The 14,356-nt window shown below is 44.5% G+C and overlaps 1 protein-coding gene across 1 annotated transcript in view; it reads left to right on the plus strand.

Annotated features, from left to right (window-relative positions):
- Window positions 1-916: 916 nt before the first annotated feature.
- palld (palladin, cytoskeletal associated protein) overlaps window positions 917-14,356 on the plus strand; it is a 38,874-nt gene continuing 25,434 nt past the window's right edge. The window contains exon 1 of the mRNA XM_080538961.1: window positions 917-1,194. Coding sequence (XP_080395087.1) covers window positions 1,052-1,194 — 143 coding nt within the window. The 5' untranslated portion in view covers window positions 917-1,051. The remainder of the gene's footprint in view (window positions 1,195-14,356) is intronic.

The following is a 14,356-nucleotide window of genomic DNA, read 5'->3' on the forward strand; positions in this document are numbered from 1 at the left end:
TAATCTTGGTCTGTAGTTTTGAGATGTGGTGTGAGAAAGATAGTGAACTGTCTAACCAAATTCCCAGGTATTTATACACCGTGACCTGCTCCAGGATAGCTCCCTCACAGGTGGTAATGATGGGGGCTGGGGGGGGTGTGGTGCCTTTACGGTTGAACCGCATGACCTTGGTCTTGGAAATGTTAAGGGACAGATAGGTTTGCCATTTGTATAACAGTGTTTTATAACATCTTTACGAAAATATGCAAGCGCAGAAATACGTTTCTGAGCTTCTCCTACTTGTTCTCACTCAGGAAAAGTTCTGTACTATAAAACTATTACTAATCTGTACTATCCAGATTATGCCTGTTTTACGTTAATAATGATTACCACTGTGCCAACCAGGAGGTGTAGTGGTTTTGTCTCTGTCATGAAGGCCTGTATGGTATTTCCTCTGGTTAGGATGACTATGAGGAAGAGGAGGAGGAAAGAATTAGTGTAGGTGATGAGCAGCAGTGAGGAGGGGAGGTCTGTGTAATCACCACACATTCAAAGGACATCCAAGGCCCAAATAAGCATTACATCAACTCCTGCAGACAAACAGGCATACTGAACACAGCTGCTGCCTAAGATCTGTGTGTGTGTGTGTGTGTGTGTGTGTGTGTGTGTGTGTGTGTGTGTGTGTGTGTGTGTGTGTGTGTGTGTGTGTGGGTGGGTGGGTGGGTGGGTGGGTGGGTGGGTGGTGGGTTGGGTGGGTGGATGATTGTCTACGTGTGCGTGTGCATGTGCGTGTGTGGAATGTGTACTATTCCTGACGTAAACCTCTGTCTACTCTTCTGGTTTCTGTCCTTTAGAGGTGACAACGGGGGACAGCAACGGAGTAGTATCCGGAGGCGACTCTGTGTTTGAGGATCCGCAGCCCTTCCCCCCGCCTCCCCCGCCCACCGAGATCAGCCTATTGGAGCTGCCGCCCAAGACCCCGTCCAGCACGGAGGTCTTCCATGTCAACGAGCTGGAGATCTGGCCCAGTGTGTCAGCCTTGCAGCCCATCCAGGTGGGCCCAGACGTGGGCATGGAGGGGCAGGACAGGGCCAACGGGGCCTACCAGAATGGCCGTCCCCTGAGCCCCCCGACCCCACCAACTGAACCTGCCAAAGGGTCTCCACCCCCTGTGAGGGACGGTCTTCCACTGCCTACCAAGCCCAAGCCCAAGCTGTGAGTTCCACCCCCATGCCTCCCTGGTCTCACCCCACCGTCCCACCACCACACCAGACCGCACCAGGGCAGCGTCAGTGTCAGACAGACACACAGACAGACAGACAGACAGACAGACAGACACGCAGACATGCAGACATGCAGACACACAGACACGCAGAAATGCAGACATGCAGACACACAGACACGCAGACACACAGACACGCAGACACGCAGACATGCAGACACGCAGACATGCAGACAGACACACAGACACACAGACACGCAGACACGCAGACATGCAGACACGCAGACACGCAGACACACAGACAGACAGACACACAGACACACAGACACACAGACATACAGACACACAGAGAGACAGACAGACAGGGGCTTGGTGGTGTTGGTGAAGCCTGTGTAATTGATAGTGTTATGTTGGCACAGTGATCTGAGTCTATTTCAGTGTCGTAAAGGGTTAATAAAAACAGAAATCTCAGCATAGTAGAACAAAGAAAATACGTCCTGCTTCCTTTATGGTGCTGTCAGTGCTGTGTCAGTGCGGCTGAGTCAGTGCTGCTGTGTCAGTGCCAGAGATGGGACTGGGTAGATTGGCAGCTGCTGTGTCTGTGGATTTAATCAGTCTGTGTGGCTTCGGTTGGATGGCTCCAATTGTCTACCTATGTGTTCTAACCAGGAGAGGCTATGATCACTGTGATGTTGCAGGGTTTTATAGAACTCTGAATGTCTCTGTATGGCTTTGTATGTGTTTTAGTGGGACTGTGTATGAAATTGACTGCACTCTTATGCATGAATTGCATATATTTGGCTTGCTCTCCACGATTGTATTGACATGTTCTGTCTTGTTTTTCCAGGAGAAATCACTTTCTATACTTGTTCTAGCTGGCTTTTCTTCTCATTCGGGAGACATGGATATCTTTAAAAGATATGTAGGCTACTTCGATTGATAACCGGAAATGAGGGCCATAACTTCTATCCAAAAGGTTAAAGGTCAATACAATCGTGGATTGCTTAGGTCTCTCGCTACAGATGAAATGACATGTCTTTGGAAGTAGTTTCTATTCAACCTTGCGGTAGTTAAGGTACAGTAGGTATACTTAGAACAAGTGACATGAAACGATGGTGTAACAGATGGCTAGGATTAGCAAAGCATGCTACATAACATAACCTTACATGATATGGTGGTGTAGCAGATGGCTAGGGTTAGCATAGCATGCTACCCAGGGGCTCATGCATTGTTCAGCATACTGTACTCTATGTCGCATGTGCGCCAGATTTCTGGATTCTCCTTTTTTTGGATTTTGGATGCTGATTTATTTGGTTTGTTACTCTTGATCAATCTTGACATTGTATCTATGATTCCAGAGCGGATGGTAGAGAGGAGAACAGAGAACATGACAGGTAAAGAACAGCCTTGCCTGGGCGAGGCTCGGGGTGGAATGTGAATGGCACTCTATTTGGCAGTGGAAGCATAGTATTGCTGAGATCAAAAGCGTGTTTTTGCATTTTCTGCGTCCAGGCACGGCGTGGGTTTCTGTTTTTGCCAATAGCAGGATCAGCGTATTAAAAGCTGCTTCCTTGAGAGTTTTTCCACAATAATGGCACGAACACGGCTGCCAAAAACGATCAGCTCCCCACTGTGATGAATACGGATGGCGTAGGCACACAGACTTGTGTCCACACACACACACACACACACACACACACACACACACACACACACACACACTCTGTACTTATACACTGTAAAAACAGCAACCCTGTCATTATCCAGAGGTCATTCCTCTGTGCTGGGTTGTGAGGTTAGTCCCTCTTTGTCTGTTTCCCCCTGTGTGACCTGTAGGACTGCTGGTCTGGCTGACACAAACAAAGCCTCAGGCAGACACTTTGACCTCTCACCTGATTGGTTGTCCTGTATAGTTTTTCTTCCTATCTGTATTTTAAACTGCATGCTGTCCATTGAGGCAGCACAACGTGTGGCTGGTTGAAAAACTGTTGTGTGACTTTTACAAGCTTCTGTTTTTATGTTGTTTGCTGGATTTTATTTGAGGGCTCCTGCGTAACTTTTAATTGAGTTTCTCTGATTGAGTAGTTTGTGAAATGAGTTGTAAACTCAACAGGGACCGAATGGAAACTATGACCCCATTGTTTCGGGTCCTGGTTATTGTGAATGTAAAACGAAGCACTATCACGCGACAGCACTGATTTCACTGCAGTGAATAATGAGGTGACGGGGGATCAGTGTCTGCTTGGTTTTGAATTACGTTTTGTTAAGACAACGGGGGCAAGCCACCGTTATTTTCTCTGCTGGAACTGCTTTCCTTTGTTCAGAATCATATGGTGTTTATATGTACGTTTCAAGAGAGAGAGATGATTTACCGTGGACCTGAGTTTTCACACGTAAACACACAACTGTGTCCATGCATTTGAACCATTTTCATACACTTGTATTCATGTCTGACATCTGTACTCTGAGCTCTGTGGGGAGGTGTCTGGTGTTTTGATTAAAAAGCCTACCTGTGGTCAGTCAGTCCATTCACAGTTCTGCGTTAACAGCCCAGAATGGCTGTGGAGCAGGAAGTGGCTGTGTGACTTGGCAGGTGAAGGTGACTGCAGGGGACTTGATCTGTGAAAACATGTCTGTCCGTCTGTCCATCTGTCCACTTGTCTGTCTGTTTGGCGGTACTGAAGGAAGAGGGAGTTGGGTCAGACAGGCAGTGGTTCTGGTGGGTGGTCCTGGTGCCCGGTGAGTGGGTGGAAGAATCTGAGACAGCTGTCAGCGGAGAGGTGTAGTACAGACTGGCAGTCAGGATCCAGGTATTGAGAGACAGAGAAAGATAGCTGTTTCCTTCATTATTCAAAAAAAGAGGTACAGTATAACCTGAGGTACAGTATAACAGTATAACCTGAGGTACAGTATAACAGTATAACCTGAGGTACAGTATAACAGTATAACAGTATAACCTGAGGTACAGTATAACAGTAGAACCTGAGGTACAGTATAACAGTAGAACCTGAGGAACAGTATAACAGTATAACCTGAAGTACAGTATAACAGTATAACCTGAAGTACAGTATAACAGTATAACAGTATAACAGTAGAACAGTAGAACCTGCCAGAAGAAAGAAGCATTTGGCAAGTGTCTAAAATAAAGACCTGTAAAGGCCTGCTGACTAAAGGGAACAACAGAGCTTTACTCACTACAAGACTTTACTCACTACAAGACTTTACTCACTACAAGACTTTACTCACTACAAGACTTTACTCACTACAAGGCTTTACTCACTACAAGACTTTACTCACTACAAGACTTTACTCACTACAAGACTTTACTCACTACAAGACTTTACTCACTACAAGACTTTACTCACTACAAGGCTTTACTCACTACAAGACTTTACTCACTACAAGGCTTTACTCACTACAAGACTTTACTCAATACAAGACCCAAACCAAACTGCACTGGCTCGGATATGTTCCTTATACGTTGTCCAACTATGGCAACTATGGTAACCGGGTCAGCCCAGTACAGCTCAGCTTAGTTTGGCCCTGTAGTTTGAATGAGGGTTTGGAGAGTCATGGAGACTCAGCGTTAGAGTCTGGGTGTGGTTTCAGACCAGGGCCTGCCTGCAGCAGTGTATAAGAGGCTATATTGAGCTGTAAAAGGTTGTCAGATGTTGAAGAAGCTATGCGGTGAGGCAAGCCACAAATCATCCTCCTCAGGCCTACCATTGCAGTGTGAGGTCACTGAGGTGCAGAACCTGTAACACAGTCTGTATGCTCCGTCCAGATTGACCAGCTCCCTTCTGTTCCAGTGCTCACCTGGGCTTGCATATGCCCAAAAACATGCGTACGCAACTTTCACCGCAATTTTACAAAAAAGTTACCTGGCGTGAAAATGGGTACCTCCACACACACTTGGACCCATGCATACACAGAGTACAACTGGAGAAATGAGCAACTGCGACTCCACTGGAGAAACGCTTTGAAATGGAAATCTTAGTTATACACCCTGTGAATGGTTGTTTATTCAATGTGGTAATGTATCTGTCACTATGTACAGCAAAAACATACATACATTTATTCAGCATTAAACAAGAGTGACTTGTTATTTTTCGGTCTTGTGGTGGCCATTTCTCTCTATAGCCTAGAGTTGGGTTATTCAATGAGATCGTAGCTTTCCTCTAGAATGAGCTTTTTGGCTCCTATGCAGGCTATAGTCAAATAGAAACTACAATACATTTTACCACCCATAAAGAAAAAAATAAGCTTAGAGTGTACGTAAAATGGAGGCTTTTCCACGCATGATCTAATCTAATGAAGAGTTTGCTGGAGTGCACACATAAAAACATGATTTAGGATAATAAATACAAACAGAGATATCTGCTTTTGCAAAACAACCCCTCAAATATGGTTTTGAGTTATATATATGATGTTATTGAACAGTTTAATCAAAAATCATATTTGATTGGATTTGTAGTTATTAAACTATACTTGTGTGTTATGAAATGAATTCTCATCAATAATAGGAACAGTAGGACAAATTACGTTTAAACTGATGCTGTTTTCAAGTGCAGTTCCATATTGTTATGACGTCCTCGTTGCGCAGAACTGTTTCACTGGGTGAATTTTTTTTCCTGTGGGGATTTGTCATAATTGTGGTCATGCAGTCAGTATAGATTTTGTATTCATTTGGGGCATTTCACTAACCATTTATAGGTAACTATGGGCGTTAAAAAGGTGGGACAAGACACTCGTTCACGTGCGCCAAATGTATAGTTGATTGTGATTCATAAAGGGTCACAGGGGTGGGACTTGCGTGTGCACCGTTTTATAAATCCGATTGTTGGTATGCATAGCTTGTCTATGTACGCAAGCTGTTTACGCCAGTTCTACGTAAAGCTTTATAAATGAGGCCCTAGGGGTTTAAAGGGACATGCGTGACCTTACACCCTATTAGGCCATATCACACAAAACAGATAACACCTGGAACTTGTAAATCTGCTTTACGTGTGTGTGTGTGTGTGTGTGTGTGTGTGTGTGAGCATGCGTGTGTGTGTGTGTGTGTGTGTGTGTGTGTGTGTGTGTGTGTGTGTGTGTTTGTGATGGATGAAGTGAGAGCGGCAATGGTGTCCAGTATCAGTGTCCTTGTGTTGATAAATTGATGTGCCATCATGGTGGGATATTTCACAGGAACACATATCCTTGCTGTTAGAGCAAAACAGTGTGTGTGTGTGTGTGTGTGTGTGTGTGTGTGTGTGTGTGTGTGTGTGTGTGTGCGTGCTTGCGTGCTTGCGTGCGTGAGTGCGTGTTTGCATTTGCATGTGGATTTTGGATTTTAGGATCAGAAATTCCTTGTGTAGCGGAGCTTCTGTTTATTTGTCATCTTTTTGTTTTACTCAGTGACATTCATTCTGGCAGTAGCAACCGTGCTATAGGTTATTGTCAATCAACACACACACACACACACACACACACACACACACACACACACACACACACACACACTGCCAAACCAAATCTACTGATCTAAGATAATAACACACATAATGTGTTTGTATAAAAACACAGAGGACATTTAGTTCCCAGCTGCTGTCTCTAAAAAGGGAAAGTCCAAAACCAATTATTTATGTCATTTGGGGATTTTGGAGGAGAGAATCACACACACACATACACGCACACACACACACACACACACACACACACACACACACACACACTCACACACACAAACACACACACACAAACACACACACACACACACACACACACACACACAAGTGCCAAGTGAAGAAAGCACAGGGACGTGTGTGTCTGTAGTATTATTGACTGTGATAATGGTGCAATACAACACTAGATTATGGGTCTGTGATAATCTCTCGATGGGCGTCAGACACAAGAACTCGGGCCAAAGCAGCAATTATCCTCCAAACTCGTCATAACTTAGGGGTGTATTTGCTTCACTTGAAACAGAGTTTAGGATAAAGTTCGCTTTGCTCTGCGTTGTTTGGAGCGGTGAGAACGCACAATCGAAGTAACTCCCGGAGCAAATACCCGCCGGATGCTCCGCTTGAAAAGGGTGGTTTCGCTTCAGTTAGAAACTACGCATCCATCACTTTGCTTCACTTCGCTTTTGGTGAGAACGCTGCCCGACGCAGTCAATAGGAAAACAACAGCGCACGCGTGTTGATCTGGATAAGAGCGGGATGAACGACCACGTCTGTTGCTTCGATTGCGTATGTTACTTCGTTTACATGAAGGGCTGTGAGAACGCAAATCAGAGAAATAATTAATGCAACAATGTTGCGAACTCATCCACTTGCTCCGGGTCTCGATTAGGACTTTCATGTGAGAACATGACCTTAATCACTTGTTTCATAAGACAGGGTTTTAAATCCTTACATTTGAAATTGTTCCTTGGCATGTCTCCATGTTTAGAAAATGCCATGTCTTTGTCTCCTGCTGAGCTGTCTCTGGCACTTCCTCTGCAAGAGTCTTCACAAAGCTTAACCATCCTGTTTGCTCAGAGCAAGAAGGCACATATCAGAAACTTAACATAATCTCAATTTTGCCCTGTTGTAATCTACACTCATAATCATACAAATATGATTTTCAAGTGAGCTAACATTACTTTATTATAAACCCTCAATGGTTTTTTAGGCCTAAATCCTGGGTAAGAGTTCAGTTCTATCTGAAGTTTCTGTTCTCGAATGCTGTTCATTGGTTAAAAACTGTTTGGGGTCTGGTCATGTGATAGTGATAGTGATGGGCCAATGCATGCCTGCGGTCATAGTAAACAGGAAGTGAGCTCACTGTTATTTAATCACTCAGAGCCCTGCAGGGAGGGAGAGGGTCATGATCAGACAGTTGTGTTCATCTTCAATATTCCAGACTGTTCTCTCATCATAGCCACCACCCAGCATGAGGACCCACATTACACACACACACACACACACACACACACACACACACACACACACACATACACACACACACACACACACACACACACACACACACACACACACACACTGTGCAGTGTTTGTCTCCATCTGTGTGGGAGTGTATATGATATGATTACCTAAACAGCTGATACTGTGTGTATACATTTCTAATCATGCAAACAAAACACTTCCCTTATTTCAGGCTAATATAAGGCTTAAAGAGAAACATGGAGTTGAAACACTTCTGAAATTGAACAACGATACATTTAGCAACTATCTCTTCATCCTGAACCAGTTGACATTGAATAAAGGATGTGAGTTAGACACTGACAGGAGATGTTGAGGTGAAATGTCTCTCTGTGTCTGAGGGAGGAAATGGAAGGTGTTGGCCCTGTTGGAAACACATCTCAGACAGGGTGCAACAATGAACTTCCTGGGGCCAGAGGTCAAAGGTCACTATTATGTGTTAAAGTGCTGCTAGCAAATGTCAATGTTTAAGGTCATGACCTCACCATGTGGCGCCTCTCCCCTCGTGGCTTCGGGGAACTCCCATTCCTGACTAAATCGTGTGTCAACTTCACACACACACACACACACACACACACACACACACACAGACACACAGACATACATATACTGTATATATATAGCCAGTTTAACAATCCCAAACATGCAGGAGCTTAGAACAACAGGCCAACTGCCTGTAAGTGACACTGTGTGTGTGTGTGTGTGTGTGTGTGTGTGTGTGTGTGTGTGTGTGTGTGTGTGTGTGTGTGTGTGTCTGATACAGCACCTGCATTACACTTACAGAACGATAAAGATGAGGAAGCTTCTAATCCACTTTAAAGTCTATTTATTGCACATATATATTGACCTTGTGGCATTCAGAACCATGCTGCCTCACTATCATCATTCAATTATTGTGGTGGCTGCACTAGAACTCTGTCACCCCCATCGAGGTCATCGTCAGGGCAACAGTGGACAACTGGGACAAACTGAAGGCTGCTTTCAACCGTTTTGGTCACAAACATCTGCTACACTCTCTCTTTCTGGCTCGCACACACACGCGCACGCACGCACGCACACAACCCGAGTTCAGAGTGTGTGATTTTGCTCCTTTCTATGTTTTTATAGCTTTTATTTTTGTTTTTAAACTCTGTTGTGGTAAATGTAAATCTGCATTCTACTAAAGTTACAAAATGGCCGAATGCATGTCACAAACAGCTGTGCTGATATTGTATTCAGGTGTGTTTTGTGGGGGCATATTGCTCTCAGAGCTGTACCTCTGGTCGTGTTGTGTTCAGTGTGTGTGTGTGTGTGTGTGTGTGTGTGCGTGTGCGTGTGCGTGTGCGTGTGTGTGTGACTTTGCGTCTGTGTGTTGTTGTGTTTTGTGTGTGTGTGTGCGGTGGTCATGTCTGGCTGCCAGGCTTCGTCACATATCTGTGCTGTGACTCAGAGCTTCATCACAGCAGTGGGCCAGCGTTTATGAGGTGTAGCTCGTAAACTGTCTAATGGTGTATTAACAATCACTTTCTTGTAGAGGCGTTGCGTGTGGTTTTATGGTAAAGCGTGGAAACACACTTAAAATGAACTACGTATGGTTCTGAGTTCCATACAGGTTCCATGCTGTACGATGATGTCCATAACTTTGGTTGATTAGTATCGACTGGTAAGTTCAGGAAAGTCGCAAAGTTTGTTTGAGACTTTCTGTTTTTTTTATGATGTAAAAAAGAGTTTTGCGTTTGTAAATTTGTATCAGCTGCTCTTAGAATTGTTTCATGTACACACAGAGAGATAGAGATTGGATACAGAGAGAGAGAGACAGGAGAGAGACAGAGGGAGAGACATAGAGGAAAGGAGATAATTCCTCAGCAACCCCCAAGACTCAGAGGTGGACAATCCTTAAAAGGACATGGGGAGAAGCAGGATTGGCTAAGAGACCCGGGGCAAAACATCGGATTGGTCGGTCAGGGCAGAGTGACCTACAGGGGAATGGAAAAATGTTCCAAATAAGGAAATAAGGGAGTTCTTCTAGAGAGAACTGACCTTTACAAATCAAGAGGGAGCTGGAAGAGAGAGGGGTGAAAAGAGAAAGAGAGAGAGAGAGTAAGAAAGAAAGCAGTGAAAGAGACAAAGAGAGTGAGTGAGAGAGATAGAATAATGGAGGAGAGTGTGCTTGTGAGTTGACAGCATGGAAACTGAGAGAAGTCTTAGTGATACTCTCATCCAGGGCAACGTGTGTTTCCCAGGAGAGAGGTCTATGGTATCTATGGTATGGTAAACACAGGAGAGAGGTCTATGGTATCTATGGTATGGTAAACACAGGAGAGAGGTCTATGGTATCTATGGTATGGTAAACACAGGAGAGAGGTCTATGGTATCTATGGTATGGTAAACACAGGAGAGAGGTCTATGGTATCTATGGTATGGTAAACACAGGAGAGAGGTCTATGGTATCTATGGTATGGTAAACACAGGAGAGAGGTCTATGGTATCTATGGTATGGTAAACACAGGAGAGAGGTCTATGGTATCTATGGTATGGTAAACACAGGAGAGAGGTCTATGGTATCTATGGTATGTTAAACACAGGAGAGAGGTCTATGGTATCTATGGTATGGTAAACACAGGAGAGAGGTCTATGGTATCTATGGTATGGTAAACACAGGAGAGAGGTCTATGGTATCTATGGTATGGTAAACACAGGAGAGAGGTCTATGGTATCTATGGTATGTTAAACACGGGAGAGAGGTCTATGGTATCTATGGTATGGTAAACACAGGAGAGAGGTCTATGGTATCTATGGTATGGTAAACACAGGAGAGAGGTCTATGGTATCTATGGTATGGTAAACACAGGAGAGAGGTCTATGGTATCTATGGTATGGTAAACACAGGAGAGAGGTCTATGGTATCTATGGTATGGTAAACACAGGAGAGAGGTCTATGGTATCTATGGTATGGTAAACACAGGAGAGAGGTCTATGGTATCTATGGTATGGTAAACACAGGAGAGAGGTCTATGGTATCTATGGTATGGTAAACACAGGAGAGAGGTCTATGGTATCTATGGTATGGTAAACACAGGAGAGAGGTCTACGGTATCTATGGTATGGTAAACACAGGAGAGAGGTCTATGGTATCTATGGTATGGTAAACACAGGAGAGAGGTCTATGGTATCTATGGTATGGTAAACACAGGAGAGAGGTCTATGGTATCTATGGTATGGTAAACACAGGAGAGAGGTCTATGGTATCTATGGTATGGTAAACACAGGAGAGAGGTCTATGGTATCTATGGTATGGTAAACACAGGAGAGAGGTCTATGGTATCTATGGTATGGTAAACACAGGAGAGAGGTCTATGGTATCTATGGTATGGTAAACACAGGAGAGAGGTCTATGGTATCTATGGTATGGTAAACACAGGAGAGAGGTCTATGGTATCTATGGTATGGTAAACACAGGAGAGAGGTCTATGGTATCTATGGTATGGTAAACACAGGAGAGAGGTCTATGGTATCTATGGTATGGTAAACACAGGAGAGAGGTCTATGGTATGGTAAACACAGAGAAACAACATAGACACACATACAGGGAATCACATTGTTTCCGCATGAAGTCAATGAACCTCTGATTAGAACTGTGGTCCAAGACGTTGCCCTGGTGTGAACTGCATGCACAACTCTGTGTGTGTGTGTGTGTGTGTGTGTGTGTGTGTGTGTAATCTGTGGATGTGCTAGTACCCAGATGCACTCAGACATCCCCACATCCTTCTTACACCCCAGCAACCAGAACACACAACGTCACCCACACATTTGAGGACATAATGACATTAATGACAGGGTGTATACTGCACCATAAAAGCATAACACATAATGTGTATGCATACATACACTGCTGTCATGACAGCGTAGACACACACTTGCCAAACCTGTCTTTTTAATTAGCGCCGGAAATCTCCAGACTCTGACTTGGCTATGAGTGGTTTGACACTCGACACTCAGGAGATGACTAGTCTAGTGAGCCCTCCTGAGAGAGGACCCCACCCCACCCCTGGCCCCCTGCCAGAGGACCCCCCCCCCGCGCGCACGCACACACGTACACGCTCCCCGCCCCCCTCTGCCTCCCTGCCCTGTAACACTCGGCAGTGACTCATCTCCAGTCACTGAGAGACAAGAGCAAAGGAGAGGAGACAGAGAGAGGAGCTCTGGAAAGCACAGGCCACACCTAGAAATAGATGTTACACACCAAAACACAAATGATGAATGCATCAAAAAGTGTATGATGGCATCAGCCTGAAAACATGTAAGGTCAAAAGTTTTGGTGGACATAGAACACAACACACATGTTTCATTGACTGAAAACGTATTCCAGATCTGAGGGGTGGTGGGGGTGGTGGGTAGGGTTGTTAGTCCATTCTGTGCCCTTGGTCTAATGTTCTTATGTGTTCTTCAGCGTCTTTGAGCCTCCAAAAAGCACTATGTACATTTAATGAATTATTATTATTATTATTATTATGTGGCGTTTATGCAAACTCAGGCACTCTGGGGGGAAAAATGTTGGTATCATCTACGAGTTTCCGAGTCTGAGTTCCCTACTTCCGAGCGCACCGTGAACACAAAGTGCAAGTGTTCACTGTGCATGTACAGTAGATACAGTACTGGCGGATACAGTACCCATTGTCTCCTATGAAAGGTAAACTGAACATATCTGGATTATGTTTCAACATGGTGAAAAGTGGCAGTTGAGACATTACAAAGAAAATTCCCCCGGCATGTCTATCTGAGAAAATAGTGTGATTAATGAATTTATTGTATTATCGACTTCTTTTGTCTACAAGGAAGAAAACAATATAGGGTTTATCCACAATATAATTACACACAAGGTACTGTAATGTAATGAGATATGGGAGTCTCCCTCTAAATATATTTCTCTTTCCCTCTTTTCATGACTATCTTTCTATCTTTTGTCTCATAGGGAGCTGATCTGTTGTTATTCTTGGAGCATGGTTCTGAAAAGGAGCTTCTTAGATGCAGTGTTCTGTTCGGCTTTTGTTGTGAAAGAGGTTCAGAGCAAGCCGGGGGCCTTTTATTGTGAAGGGGAGGAGCTCAGACAGACTCACACTGACTCACGCGGGGAGAGGGAAAGAGAGAGAGAGAGAGAGAGAGAGAGAGAGAGAGAGCGAGTGAGTGAGTCTGTCACTGTCTGGTGGCTCCCAGCGCTATATATTCATCTACCTGGAACAGCTGCAGACTCCACTACTACTACTACACACACACACACACACACACACACACACACACACACACACACACTCCTCTGGGAACGTATCTGAGACCTGACTTATCACATTCAGCTGAGCCACAGCACTGAAGGTACGACTATTTTATTACTAACCTAGAAACATGAACAGCTACTTTGTCAACTTTAATGAAGTGAAGGTTTATAGAGTGCGGGAGAGTGAGAGATAGAGGGGGGAAAGGGAGAAACAGTAAGCAGTAAGCAGTAAGATGCTTTTCATTAACTCTGAGTCAAGTTCCTTAGAAGCGAGAATGCAGTGAGTAATAAGAATGAAAATGCTTCGTTAGCACAGTCATAGTTCCTGCTTACCCCACTTGCCTCAATGAAACATGAAAACAAATTATTTTTTGCTTCAATTGAACTGCTGTGCTTTTAATCCTATTGTGCAGCATAAGTGAATTGATGATGACTTGAAAAGGGGGGGGAATGTCAGAGTAAATGCCGAGACAGACAAATGATAGAGGGACAGAGAGAGGCGGGCAGGAATGCCTTTTCTTCTGTTCGGTGTCTGCTTTTGCCAGCTCAGCCAGTTAATGTCAAAAGCATGTGTTTGAATATGGATGTGTGTGGTTTGCAGTACAGAGAGAGAGAGGCGGTGGAAAGATACCCATTCATTTAGTGGAGGCTCTGTGAAGCGGTTTCTTGTGTCTAGAGAGAGAGAGAGAGAGAGAGAGAGAGAGAGAGAGAGAGAGAGAGAGAGAGAGAGAGAGAGAGAGAGAGAGAGAGCTGTGGTGGGTGAGGGCAGTGGTGTGAGTGAATGCTGGAGTGACAGGGGTGCTGTGTCTGTTGATTTGTTGTGGGTGTCAGTGGTGCGTGTCAGTAGTGTTCTCTGTAACGAGTGAGGACTAGTCATGTCAAAGTGATTATGGAGCCTTATGGATGGTGTTAGGTGAAAGTAGTAATGGCAGTAACTCG

This window comes from Nansenia antarctica (assembly GCF_963989245.1).
Source record: "Nansenia antarctica genome assembly, chromosome: 1".
In the NCBI taxonomy this organism is placed as follows: Eukaryota; Metazoa; Chordata; class Actinopteri; order Argentiniformes; family Microstomatidae; genus Nansenia; species Nansenia antarctica.